The sequence below is a fragment of the Desmodus rotundus genome, chromosome 6 (genome assembly GCF_022682495.2).
Source record: "Desmodus rotundus isolate HL8 chromosome 6, HLdesRot8A.1, whole genome shotgun sequence".
Taxonomy (NCBI): domain Eukaryota; kingdom Metazoa; phylum Chordata; class Mammalia; order Chiroptera; family Phyllostomidae; genus Desmodus; species Desmodus rotundus.
This window is the reverse complement of record NC_071392.1, coordinates 116,879,246-116,901,063: the sequence shown is the minus strand read 5'-3', so window position 1 is coordinate 116,901,063 and position 21,818 is coordinate 116,879,246. Positions and strand designations below refer to the sequence as shown.

General features: G+C 46.3%; 1 protein-coding gene and 1 pseudogene across 1 annotated transcript in view; one reads left to right on the top strand and one right to left on the bottom strand.

Annotated features, from left to right (window-relative positions):
• The first annotated feature begins 4,142 nt into the window (after positions 1-4,142).
• LOC112303681 (intraflagellar transport protein 57 homolog) lies at positions 4,143-11,038 on the top strand (annotated as a pseudogene).
• Positions 11,039-11,198: 160 nt separating this feature from the next.
• Positions 11,199-21,818, bottom strand: part of TGM6 (transglutaminase 6) — a 28,647-nt gene continuing 18,027 nt past the window's right edge. Inside the window, exons 10-13 of the mRNA XM_045194779.2 lie at positions 18,125-18,466; positions 13,493-13,647; positions 13,086-13,219; positions 11,199-11,834 (exon numbers count right to left, since the gene is read on the bottom strand). Of these exons, the coding sequence (XP_045050714.2) occupies positions 11,681-11,834; positions 13,086-13,219; positions 13,493-13,647; positions 18,125-18,466 (785 nt within the window). The 3' untranslated portion in view covers positions 11,199-11,680. The remainder of the gene's footprint in view (positions 11,835-13,085; positions 13,220-13,492; positions 13,648-18,124; positions 18,467-21,818) is intronic.

Genomic DNA, 21,818 nt, shown 5'->3' with positions numbered 1-21,818 from the left:
AGAATTGATAATTGTCATTAAGAAGAAAATTACTTTTCTCTTTGACAGCTGAAAATGATGTATATCATTGTATTCTTCTTATTCCAAAAGAGGGATTAAAAAATTTATCTTTCTTTTGTGTATTGTGTTAAAAATTTGGGGGATGGATTTTTTTTTTTATGTTAGTACATGTCATAATGATTACTAGTGTTTAACTAGCGAGAGTAACAACTCAGTCATTCTGATTTTGGGAATTCATATTATCTCCGATTTTTCTTGATTACAAATCAGGCAATAATAAATGTTTCGTGTAGAAATATTTTTTCTTTGGATTTTCTAAGTTTTTAGGAGCCCTACTTATGATTCAAAGGCGAGCACTAGAAAGAAGGAAACTCACTGACTGAATTCTGATGTGCGCATAAAACATACAAGGAATGGCCAGTATGGTTGTCTGTGGGGAAAGAAACCTAGTTTGAGGGGAACGGGAATGAAAGGGAGGGTTACCACTGTATACCACTTAGAACTTTAACGATATCAAGCCCAGACTGGCATGGCTCAGTAGGCTGGGCATCGCCCAGCAAACGGAAAGGTCACTGGTTCGATTCCTGGTCACGGCACATACCTGGATTGTAGACCAGGATCCCGGTTGGGGGAGTGCGAGAGGCAACCTATCGATGTTTCTCTCACACATCGATGTCTCTCTCCCTTTCTTTTTCCCCTCCCTCTAAAAATAAATAAATAAAATCTTTAAAAAAATATTGAGCCATGTGAGTGCATTACTTAGTTTAAAAAATTAAGTATGGTACATTTTAAAGATAAGAAATGGTGAAATAATGAATGCAGTTAAAGATAAATCCACTAGGAGGCAGCATTGCTCTGTCAGGAAGAAGGGAGCAGCAAACTGGATAGACAGGCTTCTGTGCATGGGTGTTGGGATTACAGATTAGGTTTTTTCTTCTTCACTTTGTGTTTTGTTCTAATTTTCTGTAAGGATCTATACAGAACTAAAATACACATCATTTAAGGAGGTGTCGAGCCCTGCCCCTCTTTAGCTGTGTATAAATTCATAAAAGTAGAGTTTCTGAGGAAGAAGGAGGTCACATTTAAAATGTTAATGGGTGTATCACACAGCCCTCCAATTGCATTACATCACTCCATAAACAGAGCACGCGGGTGCCTGTTTGCCACATCCTTGCCAGCACAGTGCGTTGTGACATCATTAGATCTTGTTTGACCTGGTAAGTTTTTAAAAATCTCCTTGCTTTAATATGTATCGATTTAGTTTTAAGGGATGCTAGTTATGTTTTCACATATTTGAAAGCAATTCATATTCATTTCTCTGTGGACCACTTCCCGCACTCCAATGCAGGCGGGGGATTTGTCCATCTTTTCCGTCGCTCTGTGCATGCAAAGCGTTGAATGAGAGAGTGAGTACTTTCCCAGCTCCAGTGTTCTCATCTGTGAGATGAGGGTGTGTCTCCTTGCCTCATGGGAGGCCGATGGACTCCTCCACGAGATTTGGATTGGACAGCTGGGACGGATGACACATGTGTCAGGGGGCAGAAAAAGATTAATTACTGACATAATGAAGCTTTCTGCGGTGAGCAGGGCAGGGTCCTAAGCAAGTCTGAAGATGTCTTGGGAGAGCGAGGGGTGGTGACTGGCCACATGGTCGTGCTTCGGGCACGGGGCTATGGCGAGGGCCCGGCAAGAGGGCCAGGGCTTGGGTGGCTTGAACTTCCCACAGGTGCCAGGGAGGGAGCCCCCAGGCTTTCCTGTGGGCTTGAAAACCATCAACAGCAAAACAAGCAAAAAAAAATGAAGTCGGACTTTTTATTACAGGCCGATAGAACCTCGTCTCATTGAAGACCGAATGAAGTACTGTACATTGTTGTGGTTAAGCACAGAGGACGCCGTCCGTAAGTATTTGCCATTACTGTTGTTCTCAAGTCTTTCAATTCTAACTTTGTAAAGGGAGTTTTTTCTTTGGCGTATAACTTTCGAACACTCTTTTTCAGGAGTGATATCTGTAGGTGTGGGTCTGAGCTCCTCCTACACACAACCTGGCTTGTCTTCGTCTCTTCGCAGTGCACCAGCTTTAGTGCTCCCTATGGGGTCAAAGAAAGCGCTCACACGCCCACTTCTAGAACGCCTCAGACCGAGGGCCACGCACAGTCCCGGGGACTTCACACGTGTGTGTCAGGGATGCTAGCTGCCGGGAATGAGAGAGAACAGCCCTGGGGAGTGGGGTGGGGGGTGGCTGGTAACACTGAACATGTGCACATCCCGTGACCCAGCAATTCCATGAATGGATACATGCCTAACAAAAGCGACGTATGTTCACAAACGGACATGTGTAAACACGTACACAGCAGTTTGATTCAGCATTGCTCCGAACCAGAGACTACCCAGCTGTCCATTAACAGTAAGTGGACAAACAGCCTATCCACCTGGGACACTGGACGTCCGAGGGCACAAGAGATCTACAGTGACACATGGCAGTGGGGATGGATCTTCTCCACTGAACGTCAGGTGACAGAGTCCAAGACCAGACGCAGCACACACGCTGTGCAGTCACTCACAGAGCATACAGACTAAGTTACTATTTGGCATAATGGTTTCCTTGGGCGTGGGCACAAAGGGAGTCTTAGGTTGCTGGTCGTGTTCTATCTCTTGGTCAGGTGCTGCTTACCCAGTGAGTTCAGCTTGTAAAAATTCAGCAAGCTGCTCTCTTTTGATATTAATATATTTCTATATGTATGTGAAGCCCCTATAAAAATTAAAAAAAAATCCTCATTGGGGAAAATCAAAAAGGAAATTTACCACCATGCTAACTGCAGTAGCATCTAGGTGATGAGACTCTGGCTAGTGTTTCCCTCCTCCTTCTTTATTCATTCAATAAGTATTGATTTATACTATGCACTAGGCACTGTTTTTTTTTAAAAAATATTTTACTTATTTTTAGAGAGAGGGGAAGGGAGATAGAAAGAGAGGGAGTGAAACATCGATGTGTGGTTGCTTCTCATGTGTCTGTTGGGGACCTGGCCTGCAACCCAGACATGTGCCCTGACTGGGAATCAAACCAGCAACTCTTTGGTTCACAGGCCCATGCTCAATCCACTGAGCTACACCAGCCAGTGTTTTATTCAGCTCTGCTGGGTATACAGGAATAAACAAAATAAAATTCTCTGTATTTGATGAGCTTACATTCTAGAAGGAGGAGATGGACAACAAATAATAAACGTGTAAATAAATTATACTAAATAGTAATAATTGCTGTAGAGAAAAGCAAATCAGGAAAAGGGAGATGCAAATCGGAGTGCTATTTAATTAGAGCAGTCAGAAAAGGACCTCCTGATAAAGAGCAATCTGAGCAGAAACCTATTGCTTCAAGCCATGCAGACGAGGTTGGGGATGGAGAAAAAGAATTCCAGGCAGAGGGCACAGCAATTGCCAAGGCACTGAGGTGGGAGTATACTTTATTTTTCAGGACAATCTAGTCACCGTGCCAAGTACCCATTTGTTGCATCTCAGCTCCAAACCCACCCTTCTGTGCCTGCTCTGTAGCTAGACTCAATACGTTTTGTCCTGTGGCACGATGTTAAGATTTGTCTGTAGAGGGCGTGGGAGAGACATTGCAGAAGAGAGGGTTTTATTTTCTGGTTCCGGTGTGCTCTCAGCAAGCTTCTGCAGGCGGCGCTGCTGTATGGCCTAGCACGCCCTCCCCAGCAAGGCCTGTCTGTCAACCGTGCTGGGGAGTGGGCTCTTCCCTGGGCTCTCCAGCTCAGCCCCAGGAATAGTAGCCACTCCCTAAATATGAAACTTCTACCTGCTTTGGAGTTCTCTTTATGTCTTACTAACAAAGGTCGCATTACTCCAACCCCTGGTCACGGCCAATAATTCTTTATATTAAACTTGCTCCGTACAGATGAATTACCACATGGTGTCTGTCTCATGAGTAGACCTGAATGAGTGGTCAGTCTGGCTCATACGTGGGTAAGAAAGGGGATGACAGGCAGCTAGGATGCCCTGAAGGACACTTGCTTTGCTCTCAGGGACATGGAGTGCCCATGGAGGGGATTTGAGCAAAGGAATGACACGATGTGCCTTTCAAAGGTGCCTTCTGGTTGCTTAGAGGAGAAGGGACCGAGGGGAGGAAGAAGATGAAGGCGGATGAGACCGGTGAGGAGGCTGCTGTAAATAGTCCAAGCAAAAGACGGTGGTGGATTGGGTGGGGGCAGTGGCGGCGTTGAGAGGCACGTGGAGTCTGGGGGTCTTTTGAAGGTAGAACTGAAAGGATTTGCAGTTGGATTTAATGAAGTGCGAGAGAAAAACTGGCATAAAGAATAATCTCAAGGTTTTTGTCTTTAGCAGCTGGAAGGAAGGAGTTTCTATGTACAGTGGGAGGGGACAGGACTGAGGGATTCATTCAGGGATGTATTAAGTTAATCGCAACAAACCGAGACTCGTTTGTTTATGAAAAGTGAGAACTGTGGAGGGCTGTGGCACGTCAGCCCAGAGTGCTCCCCCTCACCCCCCCCAGCTCCTGCCAGGGCAAGGCTGCCACGGGGACTCAGCTCTGCCGATGACTGGACTGACTTTATCGGAGAAGAGTGCAAAAGATTAGGTGCTCAGGTGTTAGGCAGGACAAGGGGCTCCAGGTCTGGGCAGTTCTAAATGTTATTACTAAATGTTATCACTAAATGTTATCCTTGCCAAATGTTAAAATGTAGCACAGTATTTTGCAGACCAGCTATAAACAGGACGAGTTTGACAGGAACCCAACAGGATAAATGTCACCAACTGCAAAGGAGAAATCAGTGTATAATTAACCAAATAGCGTATATGAGCAGTGGCAAAGCCTCCTTTCCGGGAGTCAGCGCTTTGGATCAGAACGCCCTGTGTCTTTTATCTGCTGCCCGTAAATAAAACTACCTTGCAACAGCCACGTCTTGTTCTTGAATAGAGCACCTCAACTGGCCTACCTCTCGGCTTTGGTAGCACAGGGGTGATGGCAAAAGCAACAGCAGTATCAGTGTGTCGATGACAAACAATCAGAGAAGGCCTCTGGCAGGGCTAGCCTAGGGTCTCCATGCGGATCTGAGTAAGCAAAAGATAGGTAGACCAGCTGGAAACCTAACAAGGGAGGTCTGGGAGGTGGGTCTCGATAAGACCCCACTTATCTCTGGTGGTCCGGAAGGCTGTGCCCAAGGCTGAGAACACCGAAGAAGAGACCAGAGAGGATGCCAGCCAGCTCCTCTTCTCTGGCCAAACATGAGGTCTTGTAAACACAGAATGTAAAAGGTGAGTCCCTCTTGTAAATTGCCTGAACTTTGAATACATCCCTGAAACTACCCGTACATCCATCAGCAAAAGATGGAAGCCGTACTGTCTCAAGGCGCGCTTCAGCACTACCTCTGACTAATCACATGCTAACCCAGGGGTGACCTCTAGGACATCAGGCTTAAAATTAAAAACAAGAATCAAAAAACAATCAAACAAACAAAACCCCCAAAGCAGATACCACAGGGATGCCAGGGAAAGACTGCATAGAATTAAGCCAGGCAAGCAAATCCAGGACACAAACAAAGTAACAAATAGCAATAACAACTGCTCCTCCTGGGGGAATTAGAATTCAGCGTTGCAACGATATATTATATAAAATGCTCAGTCTTCAACATAAAGTGGAACACGCATACACACAAGCCAGAAAGGAAGCAGTCCGTTTCCCTGGTGACAGGTTGCCTGGCAGTTGCCTGGTTGCCGGTGGCAGCGGTCTTTGCTGCAGCAGCACAGGCCGCCGAAATCTGTGGGCTGGGGACCATGCCAGGCTGGCTCTCTCTGGCCATTCAGTGATAGTGGCCGCTGTGGCAGTGGTCATGCCCTTGGGTTTGGAGGAGGGGGTGTCTTGGTCCTGTGGCGAAGGGGCCAGGGAGGGGCTCCTGAAGCAGAGCCCAGCACAACCTAGCACATATTTGTGCCGGTGGAGGACCTGGTGGAGAAGCTGAAGTAGCTCCTCTAGGAGGAGGAACTCCCCCCGGAAGGACAAACTGCAGCTCCGTCCAGACATTAGTTTGCGCTGCCCACCGACCCTGGTCAACGGCAGTTCTACATGTTTCACACTTTGCTACTTGATGGATGAACAAAGCAGGAGGCCCCTCTGAGCAGCTCCGGGAGTATGATGACCTTAATGCAGCAATTCCTAACATGTGACCTGAGCTTCGAGCACCTGGGAGAACTGCAGGCTTTTCTCCTTCAAAATTGCAGGCAGGTTATGGGGGACACGTGTGCTATGGTCTCGACTGCTCAGCTGAAAAAGCACTAAAATATATTGGCTTCACCTGGGAAAGACCAGCATCCCCAGTGGTAGTGTTCCTGGGGGGAGATCCAAGTCAGGGACCCAGCCCCCAGCTCGTTCCTCGGTTCTTGCCTTGCTCGCAAGAGATGAATTCAAGCTAGAGACGACCTGTATAGTACAAATGAGAGAGCAACTTTATTTATGAAACATGTAGGAGCACGAAGCTGCAAGCAGGCACCCGGCCAACCTGAACGCCCCACATACAGAGGAAATAAAGTTGTTAGTAAGTTTGTTCTGTATGCTTGAGCTGAGGCTACAGGTGGGCACTAGGCCAATCTGAGTGCACTGACTATTGGGGTTCAGGGGTGAGACACCTTAGTTAGCTCCTAGGTTCCTCCTCCTTCCCCTTCGAAACCTTGGGAATAATGTACAGCTGTAGTTACAAAGGCTTTCTTTCTCGGCTAGTAAAGGCTCTCTGTCTTAGTGAAATTGCTACAGAGGCCCCCTTTCCCAGCACAGAGTCTCTAGGACCCCCTCCTCCCTGATGGCGATGTTCAGAACACCCGGTGATCTTATCGGACCTGGCTCAGCACTGCTGAGTCAATGGGTGAGACATGCCTCCCTCCTCCTCCCTGCCTCAGTTTACTACCTGTTCTACCCAACAGAAAAATTAGAAGAATAAACTGTTGCAGATGATGCAGAATTAACATTAAATAAAGTGGATGAAGAATTTGAGGAAGGAGAGATAATGAAGGAAATTCCATTTATCTCAATGTTTTAAAAGTCCAGGTCTATCGCTTAAATATGAGCAAATCTGCCAAACAAAAAGATGTGTCAGAGTCCACAGCAGGAGCTGCAGAGGGGAGTCCAGAAATGGAACGTGGACTATCACAGCTGAAGGTCACTAACAGGACAGATGATAGAGACTGGAGAACCCTCGTTGACCAAGGGCACCAGCACAAAAGTGGGACTGAATCTGCTCTAAAGGAGACCGACAGACCCTTGGACAAATTCCACAATGAGAGTAGTAGGTCTCTGGAAAAGGTCAGCAGCCAAGAAAAGTACATCAGCAATCAGCCTGAGCACTTGGCTCAAGAGTGTCATGCAGCGGAAGCTCTGCTGACTGAGCCAAGGGAGCGATGCCCGAGAGGAAAGGGCAGAGTGGCTGAAAGGACCGGTCTGTGGTCCTGAGGTTACCGGAGAACTAGACAAGGTAAAGCAAGAAATGGAAGAGAAAGGGTCGCAGTGTGACTGACGTGCTCCTTAGCTGAAGATAAGCAGAGCTTACCCACACTGAAGCAAGACACTGTTCAGATGAACATTAGAACTGATCTTACAGAAGACACATCACTCCAATCACAACGGAAGGAGAGCCCTGGCTGGAGTGGCTCCGTGGGTCGAGCACTGGCCTGCAAACCAAAAACTCTCCGGTTCGGTTCTCGATCAGGGTGCATGCCGGCCCGGTTGGGGGTGGACAAGAGGCAACAACCAGTCTCACGCTTTGATGTTTCTCTCCCTCTCTTTCTCCCTCCCTTACCCTCTCTCTAAAAAATAATTAAAATCTTAAAAAAAACACACACGAAGAAGAAGTCTAACATGGCTGGGTACATGCATGCAACAATTATTCCAGAATCTGCATTGGGTCTTGTTAAAACATGCTGTTTGATTGCTTCTCATTGGTTGGTCTTTTTAGATCAAACCATATTTCAGGTTACATATTTCAAAACACAGTTATACCTCCTAACCCATTTCCAATGGGCATTTTTACACACACCTATTGTATCATGATGATTAGGGATGGTTAAAACCTTTAAAACAAATATAATATTTAATAAAGTAATTAAAAATTCCCACTTTCAAAAATAAGAGGCAGTTAGTGCACGATCTCTGAGGCGCCCAGAGGGTAGACTTAGCAGAGACCTCGAAGCAGCTACTACCAGTATGGTGAACTAATAGATGTGTAGAACGCTGAGTGGAGGTCAGTTTTACTTTCTTTTTTGGCACGTGTCACTACATTTAATTTGCTTGTTTATCCATGAATTTGTTTACTTTTAGATCTCACTTTACTTTTTATAGCTTTTAAAATATTGTGACTGAATACTTGTCTCCGCCAGCAGGAAGGAAAGTCCCGTGAGCGCAGGGCATTTGCCATGTTGCTGTTCAGTCCTTGGGTTGAACAGAACGCTGGGTGGTGGACGTGAGGATGCCCTGCCCACACCTTCCTTCAATGGAGGGCTTGTTGCCCCAACTGCTAGGACGGCTGCCTGCAGGCGACCCTCAGCTGCCAGCAGCTTCGGGGGTGGCCCTACTGCAGAGAGCCGTCTTGCCCACTTCTGGTGCAAATCAGTGACAGATGCAAGCGCAGACAGGTCTGGCTACATCAGCTCAATCTGCGATGACCGTGATGGGTCATTCTAGCTCCAGAGCCTCCCGTGAGGTGGGCCAAGGCTGGCACTGTCTGCATTACGGTTCGATTCCTCCCTCCCCCTGCTCCCCCGCTTCCTCTGGTGTTGATCCCTGGGACATTCCTCAGGAAATGTCCCACACCCTGAACTTCATCTCAGAATCAGATTCCTGCTAACTTCAGCCTGCGACAGCTGAGCTTGAGGAAGACGGGCAATTGGTGTTTGCTGAAAGGAAGCGGAGCCCAGGGGCCGCTGCAAGGGGAGACCATCTCTGATGACATGTGGAGTGTCCCTGCTGAAAAGGGCGTCCTTCACTCTGAGTGGGATATCGCCTCCTGTTCTGGTGGCAGGTGTGTAGCTGAGTCCCTTTTGCTCTTGGAAGACATGAGTGCACATGTGTGGTGGAGAGGGCCCTGGTCGGATCCAGCTTTTGTATTTATTCCGAAGGCCTGGGCTGTAAACGCAGACTCCCACAGCATGACAGAGCTGAGGAACCCAGGGGTCACCACACTTCGCAAATGCTTCTGCCCGACGACCTCAAAGGGAGAGGAAGGTGAGTTCAAAACCTGGTCCAGCACGAGAGGTCGTGTTTACCCAGTGACTTCAAGCACGCCAGAGAGGTGTGTGGCTCCCCAGTTGAGAAGCTTAGATGTGGATGAGAAACACAAGCCAAGGCCTAGAGCCAGACCTGGCTGGGGTCAGACTGAGGTCAGGACTCAGAGTGAGGCTGGTCAGGGCTCAGCGTGGGGTCAGAGCTCAGACCAGGATCAGGTTCTTTTGGGGATCAGGGCACAGCCTGGGTTCTGGGCTCAATCAGAGATCAGGATTAGAGCTCAGTCTTGGTTCGGGACTTAGCCTGAAGCCAGGATGAGGGTTCATTCTGCAGGCAGGACTTAGTCTGAGGTCGGGATGAGACCTTAGCCTGGGGCAAGAACTTAGTCTGAGGTTGGGGTTGATCCCCAGGCCACTTCTCAATCAACCTCCTGCACCCTAAACTCCATCTCAGAGTCAGCTTCCTGGGGAGCTTAACCTGCAACCGCAGAGCTTGAAGAAGATGGGCAAGTGGCGTTTGCTGGAAGAATGAGGTGTCTGGGGCCACCACAAGGGAGACCATCTCAGCCTCCCTGCTGAAAGTATTGTCTTTTGTACTAAGAGAGGGAGACCACCTCCTGTTGTCTTCAGCCCCCAGTGCCCCTTCCCGCTGCTCAACCCTGCCTGCTCTGAACCTCCAGCTGCCCTTCCTTTAGAGGATCAGCATCAAAATCTAGGTTTGGAAAGGGGGTCCTGGAGCTGAGGCAGCTCAAGCGCCTGACTTATGAAGTGCATTCACTCCTCTGGGTTCTCTAAGCTGTCCCCATGCTGTGTAGGGTCATCAGAGAAATGCCGTCACTGAGGCCTTGGTCACAAGGCTCCTCCATCGAACCCTGTCCATGTGTTTGCCTGACCCCCTTCTTGCAAGGACCCATGACGTAAATTGTTCCCACTTGAGGTTGCCTCTGGGAGGCATCACACTGCAGATAAGCCTGCTTTGTTGCTTCTGTTCAGATTACTTAAATTATGTCACGCATACTCAGAAAGAGTCAGCAGGCTTTGACTAGAAATAAAACAACGAAGATTTATTCAAGGGTCTTAGGATTTGCAAACTGGAAACACAACTCAGACCATTCAGAGTGTTCTGAAGGAGAAAAAGGCTGAGGGTTCTGACAGTAGAAAGTACATTCTTGAGCAGAATCAGTCCTGTATTCTTAGACCCCGGGGTGGTCTGAGATCGTAATCTTCAGCTGTCTGGTGATCTGACAGTGACACATCTCTTCCTGAGGTCGTTCAGATGGTCATCTGAGGGTTTGAAGTACGTGTGTCCAGGTATTGATGCAGGACTAGAAAGTTCAAAAGTTTAAGTTCGCAGAATCAATGAAAACAAGAATAGAATTATTTTCTTGTGCTTCAGTCCACTTAATTTTAATAATTTAGTCGCTTTCCTATGTGGCTCCATTTTATTCCTTCACTCTGTTCCTCATATACATGATTAGTTGTCATTCCTTTGGCTGTCTAGAACACTTTGGAGCTGATTTTCATGTCTGACGCAGTTATCTTTAGAGCCGGGGGGTCTCTGCTCCGGTCCTCATCTCAGGGGTCTCCAGTTTGATGCTCACGGTGTGATTGTGAGTAGTGTGAGCTGCTGGGGATGTTCTGCAAAGTCAACACTATTCTGGTTCCAAAGAAGTAAATCAACACTGTGCTGATTGTGTGAGATCATTTATGACTATAGCTAGATCAGATTTGGGGCTGCATACCCAGATATAGTCCAGTCTTGATGGGTCCTCCTCTGTGTTTGGCTTCTTCCAGGCAGAAGTAGCCCCTCAGATGCTGGGCCTGGGTCTTCATTGAGGGAAAACCTCCCATCCCTTTAAATCTAAAGCTCTTTCAGGAACATGACTTTGGAGTAAAACTTAGATGGTGTAAATGGCAAGCACAAGTCCATGGTCAAGGCTCTTCACTTTATGTAAAACGAAAGTGTTGAGAAATGTTTAGGTTTTAGTGTGAAAACTTGTGGGTTTTCTGTAAGAGCCAGGAGGAGCTCCTTGGGTCTGGATGTGGTCAGAGCATTGAAGAGCCGAGAGAGAAGCAACAAGGGCCCAGGGGTCAGCCAGCATCAGTGATGGCGACCTGGCTGGCAGGTGGTGGCTGTGCTGGGTTGGTTGGGTTACTCTGATGTTCCATCTCCCAGCAACAAGGGTGAGGAGATGAAGGTGGTAAAGGCTCCCTACATAATCCTTCATTGTGGAAAAGTTTAAGGATTACTGAGTGTAACATCTCATTTTACAAATAGGGAAACCAAGGCCAAAGCAGGGAAGGGACGTGCCCAAGTTCACAGCATGGGGCAGAAGCTGAATCAGGACTGGAATCCAGGCCTCCTGGCTCCCACATGGCAGGGACAGAGAGGTGGACAGGAGAGGAATGAGAGCCGTCTCCTCTCCTCTCATCCTCTTGTGGCCCATCACTTGGCTGTGGCCACGTGGATGATCACAAAGCCCTTGATGTCCGAGAAGTGGGTGCTGACAAGGTCCACCTGCAGCTGCCTTGGGCCACTCTTGGAGGGGGTGATGTTGAACTGGACCAAGGCCTTCTCCCGGGGCTCTAGGCTGGGCACACTGGGGAAAGGGGAAAGGATAAAGGCAGCCCATCAGACCTCTCTCATTCCTGAGCCTGGCCTGCCAGTCACAGCTCTCCAGAACTCTCAAGATCAAGGTCACACTCTGTGGCTTGACATTCAAGCCTCCAATTTAATAGGCTCCATTAATATACTTACAACTTAATCTTCCCTTCTACAACTTCTCACTCTTCCCAGCCAGTCAGGCTATTTCCTCCAGTGCCCTGAAGGGCACTGAATATATGCCCTGAATATATCTTATGCTTCTTCTATCAGGGATTTTTTTTCATCACTGTTCTTCCCCCCTAGGATGCCCTTCCCATTTAAATCAGACCCAAGGCCAAGATCAAGTTTCTCTTCTCCAGGAGACCTTCCCTGACTACACCAGCCATGGAGACCTCAGACTGGGGAGCCCTCCATCCTTCTTGACAATCAAAATCTCCTGAATTAATCATTTAAGGCTTATATTAAATATCAGCTCTACTGTGATCATGGCTTCACCATGGTCCCACCTCATCCCCACTCAAGGGCTGCCTCTGATTCCCCAGGCCTTCAGGTGCCATGTGTCTGCATAAATCACAGTGTCTTCATTTAAAGGGGCATCTGTCTCTGAAAGCCCTTCTCCAGGAGGAACCTCATTTTTTCATTTTAGTGTTTGAAACAGTTGACATGTTGCTCAGAGCAGGTCAGTACAGTCAGGACCGTATGAATGAGTGAGTGAATGAGTGACAGAATGAATGAGTACATGAATCATTGAGAATGAATAAGTAAATAAATGAGTGTAAATAAGTGGAACATGTGTGAATAAGACAGTGAATGCATAAATGAATGGGTGAGTGAATGTGTAAAGGAGTGAGCGAGTTAAAGAAAGAATGAATGGATGAATGAACCAGCCATACTCAGCTGAGTATAAATGGATAAGAGTGAATGAGTAAAAACATGGAAAAAAGAGTGAGTGAATGAGTGAGTAGAAGAGAGCAAATGAATAAAAGTGAGTTAATACATAAGTAAATGTGTAAATGAATGAGAATATGAATGAGTGACTAGTGAGTGGATGAGTTACATAATTAAGTTAATGATTAAATGAAGGAAGGAAAGAATAAATGAATGAAGGCTGATGTGTTTAGGCAGTGGGCTAATCCTGGGGGTCCAGAATCTCTCCTGCACTGCCCCACCAGCAGCTTCTCTACGGCCTATCTTATAACAAAGGCAGCCACACCCCCACTTCCAGCATCCCCAGGCTGGCACTTACTTGATGCTCAGCTGTCCCTGGAGAAGGCCACTGCCCTCCACCATCAGCTTACAGTCCTCCACTCTCTCCAAGAGGGGGTTGACCACCATCACTTCCACTACAACCGCCGCCCCCACCATGGCCGGGCCCAGTACCTGGAGGGACAATATCTATGAGTCATTCCATTCCTCCAGGAAAACCCATGGTCCTGGCTGGGTCAGAGGATGGGGTAAAATCATGTCTACCCCTTGCTTTCACATCCCCAGTTACCAAGCTCCATCATTATATCCACTCCCCTGCCCCCCACATCCATGCCAATTCTCCCACCTTTGAGCGCTGAAGCTGGAGCTAAAAACACAACGGCCCAGATTCTGATTCCCTCCCTCAGCTCTGCTAGGAACAGGGTCGTGGATGCAGGCAGGAGTCACCTTGATGGTGATGAAGTCCTCCAGGGTAATGTCCTTTTCTACCAGGAGCTTCTCTCCTTTGGTGACTAGGCACATGGCAGCCAGGAGGATCTTCTTGTCTTCTGTCAGGTATTCCTTATATTGAGAGTAAGATATTGTGATTGGGATCCTTTTCTCTGGAAGGGAAAGCAGAGGTGGGAGTTGGGGATCCAATGTCCTTTTTCAGCAGAACCTTCCCCTCCAAAAGGAAGGGAAGGTTCAATTCATAGTTATATTATACTCTTTCTGGTCCTTGCAACCAACTGACACAGGTGTTATCATTATCAGTTCACAGATGAAGAAACCTAAGGCTCAGGGAGGGCAATTCCTCATCGAATATCACCTGGCAAATAAATTAAGGAGCTAAATGAGATGGGATTCAAATTCAGGCCAGTCAGCTACCATGACAACAGGTTGTCTCTCCAAGAGCTCCTGGAGATGTGTTTAAACTTCTCCTAGTTGTTCCACATGGAAATCTCTCCGGAAATCACTAATCTCATTAGGAATTCACTGAGCACAAATCGTGTGCTAGGTGCAGAGAAGAGGGAGGCCAAAGACCTGTCTCAAGCTTCCAATCCAGGGAGCAGGCCAATTTCTTCATAGTTCTCCAAATCCTCCCTCCCCATTAAGGCCCAGTCCCAATCAGCCCCACCAGTTATGAAAAACCTTCACCGATACCCACACCCAGTGTTCTTGTGACCTCTACCTTCTGAGCTCCTATGGTCCTGGACATCTCTGTCTCTCTCACCAGCCACAAACACCCTGCCTATGTATGCTCTTCCTGTGAGTAAGGATCACCACAGACCATATCTGACCGTCAGTCACACTCGGGATAAAATTTAGTTTGTCCCAGGCCCTACCATCCTCTACTGCTCCCTTGTCACTGCTTTATTTGTATTGCCTTTCTGCCCCTGAAGGCGTCTGAGTTTTAAACCTGTGGAAAAGGTCCTTAAAGGGCTTGAACTTGGCTCATACTCACTCTTCCCCGAGAACTTTGATTAGGAGCATTTACAAAATCCTACAGCTAACAACATACCTAATGATGAGAAACTCAAAGCTTTCCCAGTAAGATTGAGAACAAGGCAAGGATGTCTCCTCTCATCACTCCTTTTTAACATTGTATGGAAGGTTTTAGCTAAGACAATAAGACAAGAAAAAGAAATAAAAGTATACAGATTGGGAAGGAAGAAATAGAACTCTTTGCTCACAGATGACATGATCATCTATGTGCAAGATCTGAAAAAACAACAAAAAAGTCCTAGAACTAGCAAGTGATTACAGCAAGGCCACGGGATACACAATTAACACACAGAAGCCATCACTTTCCTATACACCAGCAGTGAAACGAGATTTGAAATTAAAAACACAATACCATTTCTATTAGCACTGCCAAAATGAAGTACTTAGGCATCAATCTAACAAAATAGTATAAGATCTATATGAGGAAAACAACAAAAACTCTGATGAAACCAATCAAAGAACTAAATAAATGGAGAGATATTCCATGTTCATGCATACGAAGGCTCAGTATTATCCAGATATCAGTTCTCCCTGCCCTGACCTCTATTTAAGGCACCCCTGTCAAATTTCCAGCAAGTTATTTCATGGATATTGAAGAACTGATTTTAAAGTTTATATGCAGAGGCAAAAGGTCTAGAACTGCCAACACAATATCGAAGGAGAAGATCAGAGGAAGGACACTACCTGACTTCAAGGCTTACTAAAAGCTACGGAAATCATAACAGCGTGGTATTGGTGAAAGAATAGACAAATACATCAATGGGACAAAATAGAGAGCCCAGAACACAAATATAGTCAATGGGTCTTTGACAAAGGAGCAAAGGAAATAAATGAAGAAATGATAGTTTTTTAAAACAAATAATGCTGGGATAATTGGACATCCAAATACAAATAAATAAACAAGCATAAATAAACGTAGTCACAGATTTATACCCTTTGCAAAAATGAGCTCAAATGGATCATAAGCCTAAATGTAAAATGCAAAACTATGAAACTTGTACAAGAAAACCTAGAGATCTCGGGTACGGGGTGACCTTTTAGATCCAACAGCACAGGCACAATCCATGAGAGAAAAAGTTGACAAGTTGTACTTCATTAAAATGAAAGCTTCTGCCTTGTGAAAGACACTGACAAGAAAATGAGAAGACAGGCCACAGCCTGGGAAACGGTATTTGCAAAAGACAAATCTGATAAAGGACTGCTACCCAAAATATGCAAAGAACCCTTAAAGTCAACAATAAGAAAATTAACAACACAATTAAAGAATGGGCAAAAGATAGGAACAGACGCCTCATCCAAGAAGCTATACAGATGCTTATGAAAAGATGCTTGACAGCTTACACCATTAAGACATTGCAGATGAAAACAGCAGTGAGATACTGGTACACACCTATTAGAATGGCAAAAATCCAAAACACGGACAACACCAACAATTGGAGAGGAGGTAGAGCAACAGGAGCTCTTGTTCATTGCTGGTGGCAATATAAAATGGTACAGACATTTTGAAAGATAGTTTGGCAGTTTCTTAGAAAACTATACATACTCTTATACCATCCAGCAATCATGCTCCTTGGTATTTATACAAATGAGTTGAAAACTGTTCTCACAAAACCTGCACACAGATGTTTATAGCAGTTTTCTTTATAATTAATTGCCAACTCTTGGAAGCAACCAACACATCTTTCAGTAGGTGAATGGATAAATAAACTGTGGTACATCCATATAATGGAATATTATTCAGCCCTAAAAAGAAATTAGCTACCAAGCCACAAAAAAAAGGAGTAATTTTAAATATGTATTTCTAAGTGAAAGAAGCCAATTTGAAAAGGCTATAGGATACCAACTGTAGGACATTCTCAAAAAGGCAAAACTCTGGAGACAGTAAAAAAAAATCAGTGGCTGCCAAGGGTCTGAGGAGAGGGAAGGAGGAATGAATCAGTAAAAAAACCCCCCTAAATACCCTAGAATTTTAGGGCAGTGAAACTATTCTATATGATATTCCAGTGGCGGGTGCATGTCATTATACATTTGCTAAAACCATAGAACGTGCAGCATAGTGAACTTTAATGTAGACTATGGACTTTAGTTATAAATAACGTGTCAATATTAGCTCATTGGTTGTAACAAATGTACCACACTAATGCAGGATGTTAATAATACGGAAAGATGGGAGGTGGTGAGGGGGCTATGAGGATAAAGCTGCTAAAAATGTCTACTAATTAAAAGATGATAAATTTAAGTAAGTGATGTACTTTAATAGTCACACCATATGGCTCAGTAATATCATGTTCGTGAATCTATTCTAACAAAACGATCCGAAATTCAGGTGAGAAAAAGGGGATTTTGTTTTGCACCAAGATATTTGCTTTAGATGTTTATATTTCAAAATAGCAATAAGCTGGTAACTACCCAGAGGAGGGGGAAAGATAAAATAAATCACTATATATTTATTTACAGATCACACATCTATTAAAATGATGTTAATGAAAGGCTTATAAAAAATTTAAATTATAATGTAAAGTGAAAAGAGTAGGACACCAATGTGTATTTGCAGTATAATTAGAGCTGTGTTTTTTCAAAAAGCAAACAGGCATTAAAAATTTGGAATGAAAATATGTTAATTCGTAAGTGGGTTGCAGGGATCATAGGTGGTCTGTTCTCCTGTGTGCTCTAAACTGTTAATGAGTATGAATTACTTTCAGTATGAAAAAAATTGCTGAAAGCCAAGAGATAGTATATGTTAATTAATATTTCATTATAACGTGTGACTTAGATTTTGTGAAAATTAAATGGCACCTCCTTCACATATTTCACACCTTGTCAAAATACTCAAGTTTCAGTCTCCAGAAATTGGACCAGAGGAACAATTTCTTTGTGTAATTGAATCCTTAGAGTTCAGAAGGTATGTGGAGAGATAGATAAAGAGAGAGGGAGGAGCCAGTGGGGAAGGGAGATAGAGACATGTAGACAGGCAAAGACAGAGAGAGAGAGGGAGAGAGAGGGAGAGAGAGAGAGAGAGAGAGAAGGAGAGAGGGTGAGAGAGAGAGAAGGAGAGAGACAGAGGGAGAGAGGGAAGGAAAAGGAGAAAGAATAATCAGACGCGATGCACGTAGTAAATCACATATGAAGCGCTACCCAGGCACTGACAATCCAACCCACAGCCCCCTGGATCGCAGGCTGGCGCTCAATCCACTGAGACACACAGCCAGGGCTGGGACAACTCTTTCTGATCTACCCCTCTCACGCAGAACACCTAGATTTTAGAAAGGCAATACAATGCATATTCCATATATAATGAAATGCTCCCAACAGGTGTTTACTCGGCCCGTAAATACTCATGCTAATTCGACAGAGCATAAGTCACCTCACCATTAGGTCAGTTTTGCCACCAGATGATTGTGGACTTTTGTTACTACTCTCATTATTTAGCCCCCCTGAGCCTCAGTTTCCTCATCTGGAAAGTGCGGGCGAGAGGCAAGGCACTGAGCACATGCTAGGATTACCCTCTTCTTTTCCTGGGAAGGAAAGTAGGGTTGTGGAAAGTCAAGCCCCGCCCCCAGCCCTCCAGGTCCCGCCCCGTGGAGGCGTTCCTACCTGCCTCCGGCCCCAGCCGCACCGTGTGGGATTCTTGCAGGATCTCTGCCACCGGCCTGCGGGTGTAGAGGATGGTGGCACTGCTCAGATTGACTCGGACCCGCTGGGCCCGGGAGATGAGGTTGGTCAAGCACAGGGCCAGCTTAAGGTCGTGGCCCAGCAAGGGTGGCTCCAGCACCTTGAACTTGCCGGTGATGCTGGGCTTGGTGGTGGGTTCTAGGAGGTCCTCACACCAGAGACCGCGGCCACCGCCCCTGCGGACCCGGGCCCTTCTTCCAGAAGCTTCCATGCCGAACAGATTCCTCAGGGCCTTCCTGTACACCTGCCTCTCTTTCCGGGACCCTGCAGGGCATCACACACCTCTGAGACCCACGGCCACCTTCTCTCATTTCCCCTCTTCTCCAGGCAACCCCCCACCCCCTCACCGCTCTAATTTACCATGGCGGCTGCAGTCTCAAATTGGCAGCCCAAGAACCGATGCAGACCTCAGCCATATGCGTTGTGTTTGGTTCTGGGACTATTTAAATAAATTTTTAATCAGTTGCCAACGACTTTGGATCAGGAAATTTCATACAATACAGATTTGCAGCGTCTTTAACAACTGGGTCTGAAGTCTCAAGTGATAATAATAGCTGTCACTTCCGTAGACTGACTCTGTGTCCCCAAGAGGTGGGTACTGTTGTCCCCATCTGACAGAGAAGGGACCCAAGGCACAGAGAAGTATAGCAACTTGTAAGGGAGGCAGGGTTTGAAACCAAGCAGTCTGGCTCCAATTTCATGTTCTTTTTTTTTTTAAAGATTTTATTCATCTATTCTAGACAGAGGGGTAGGGAGGAAGAAAGAGAGGGAGAGAAACACCAGTGCTTGGCCTCCTCTCTGGTGCCCCGCACTGGGGACCTGACCAGACTGAAACCCAGGCATATGCCCTGACTGGGAATAGACTCCGGGACCCCGTGGTTCGCAGGCCAGAGCTCAATCCACTCAGCCACACCAGCCAGGGCCAATTTCATGTTCTTAACCATGCTCCCTTTCCACCCCACATGGCAGTATCGGTCTAGAGCTGAGAAACGGGTGCTCTCGCTGGACGGAAGGCACTCTCATTCTCCATGTTTCTGCCCACTGGCCTGCTGCTCTCATGGGGTGCCATCTGCAAGGCCCCTGAAAACATGTGAGTTTAGGACCCTTGCTCTCCCACGTTCTCTGTTGCTAGCACAGACCTGTTTTTGCACCCCCCCCCCGCCCCCAGACCAATATACTTAACTGGACAGCCCCCTCCCCCCAACCCCTGGGCAGGAAGTCGCACAGATGCCTCAAATCCAACCAAACACGCCATTCCTTCTCCCCAGCAGCATTCCTTATCTGAACAAATGGCTCCACATTCGCCCACTGATTTACTCAGTAAATAGTTCCTCCATTCGCCAAGTGTACAAGCCAAAAAGTGGGAGTGCCCTTGACTCTTTCCTCACCCTTGCCGCCCACAGCTGATCAGTCCCCAAGGCCTGCCGAGCACCTTCTCTGATCTCTAGAATCTGCTCTTTCCTCCCATCTCATCTCCCACCAGACCACCTCATCATCGGGTCAGTTGATCACCAGATATTGTGGATTTTTATATATTTTTATTGCTTAGTACCTTTGAGCCTCAGCTTTTCCATTTGTGAAGTGGGGACAAGAGAGCCCAAGGCTGGTCACTGAGTACAACGGTCAAGAATGTTGCATCCCTTCCTGCGAATGTAGCCTGCACCCCCCACTCGAGTCCTTTTTCCATCCTGATTGTTCCCAAACCCAAACCTAATGGCCCCACTTCCCTCCCTGAAGCCCATGGTGTGCAGTCTCCCCCACAGCCCCTTCCTAGCGTTCCCCCGGTATCCTCAGTGCCGTGCGGCCTTGGCTTGAAGCAACCGTGTGGCCCAAAGGTTCTTTAACATCTCGTGTTTTATTTTTGAAATGTACGTGAATTTTGCATTCTACTTCATAATGTATTCGCGATATGTTTTACTATAAAAATGTGTCATTTCCCTGCCAAAGAGTGTCACTGTCCCTTTCTTGGGGAGGCCTTTCCTGACCACCTGGTTTTTAAAAACAGCTTTATTCAGATGCAGTTGCATAACATACGACTCACCCACTTAAGGAATACCGTTCAATGTTTTTTTGTATATTTACAGAGTAGTGCACCCATCACCACAGTCTAATTTTGGAACATTTCATCGCCCCCAAAAGCTCTATAACCACTAGCAGTCACTTCCCATTTCTCCTCATCGGGACCCCAGTCCCAGGCAACCACTAATCTAAGTTCTCACTTGTCTCTTCTGGACATTTCACATAAAAGGAGTTGCACAATATGTGGTCTTTTGGGACTAGTCTTTTCACTTAACATGTTTTCAAGGGTCATCTAGTTTGGAGCATGTTTTCAGTGCTTCGTTTTTTTAGTTGCTGGGTAATCTTCCGTTACATGAATATACCACTTTTCATTTATCCATTGGTAGACATCTGGGTCGTTCCACTCTTTAGCTTTGTGAAACATGTTGCTATGAATGTTCATGCACAAGTTTTTGTGTGCATGTTTGTTTGCTTTTTCTTTTTTGAACTTTCCAACAGTTTCCCAAAAGCAGTGGCACCGCTGTGCATCGCTGCCAGCAGTGTGTGAGTGTTCGGCCACTCCACTCACTGCACGCATTTTTGATGGAAGCGGGCCTAGTGGGTGTGGAGCGGTATGCCAGTTGCGGTTTCCATTTGCATTTCCCCAGGGACTGATGATGTTGAGCATCTTTCCAGGTGTTTATTGGCCATCTGGATATCATCCTCAGAGAGTTATCTATTCAAATCCCTCGCCCATTTAAAAAATTGGATTACTTATGTTTTATTATTGAGTTGTAAGAATTCTTTGTATATTCTGGATATAAGTCCCTGACTAGAGACAAAATTTTTTTGCAAAAAAATTGCAAATATTTCTCTTATTCTGTGGGATTTCCACTTTCTTGATAGTAAAATTTATAGCACAAGTTTTTTTTTAATGTTGAGGAAGTCCAAGTTTTTCTTTTGTTACTTGGGCTCTCGATATTGTATCTAAAACATCTTTGTTTAACCCAAGGTTACAAAGATGAACTGTTATGTTTCCTCTTAAAAGTTCATAATTTTAGAGCCACTCTTTGCACAGAGTATAGATGAGTGTGGGAGCCACAGCCTTGTAAAACCCCAGCAGGCCCTGGGGCAAAATTGCCATGGATCACAGGGGAGCTGTGTAACTGCCAGTGGGGCAGGAAGGGACCTGCTGAAAGAGGGGGCCAACTGTCTCAAGAAATCCGCAGTGCCTGGGGGAACAGCACAGGAGGGAGTCCTGATGGCACAGGTTGCAATGGAGCCACCATCTGTCCCCCACAAGCAGAATTAACCAGGAGCTTTCTTCTCTCCTCCTCCTCCTCGGCCCAACCCTCAATACTGGCTTCATATTGGAATTGCCTGAGACCTTTGAAAAGTCCTGATGCCTGGGTCACACCCTATAGAGTCCGTGATTCAGTTCGTCAGAGGTACAAGTCTGGGCTGCTGTGGTAGATTAAAAATGGCCATCATGCCCTGGCTGGTGTGGCTCAGTGAATTGAGCACCGGTCTGCAAACCAAAGGGTCGCCGGTTCAATTCCCAGTCCGGGCACGTGCCTGGGCCAGGTCCCAAGTGAGGGATCCCTGAGAAGCAACCACA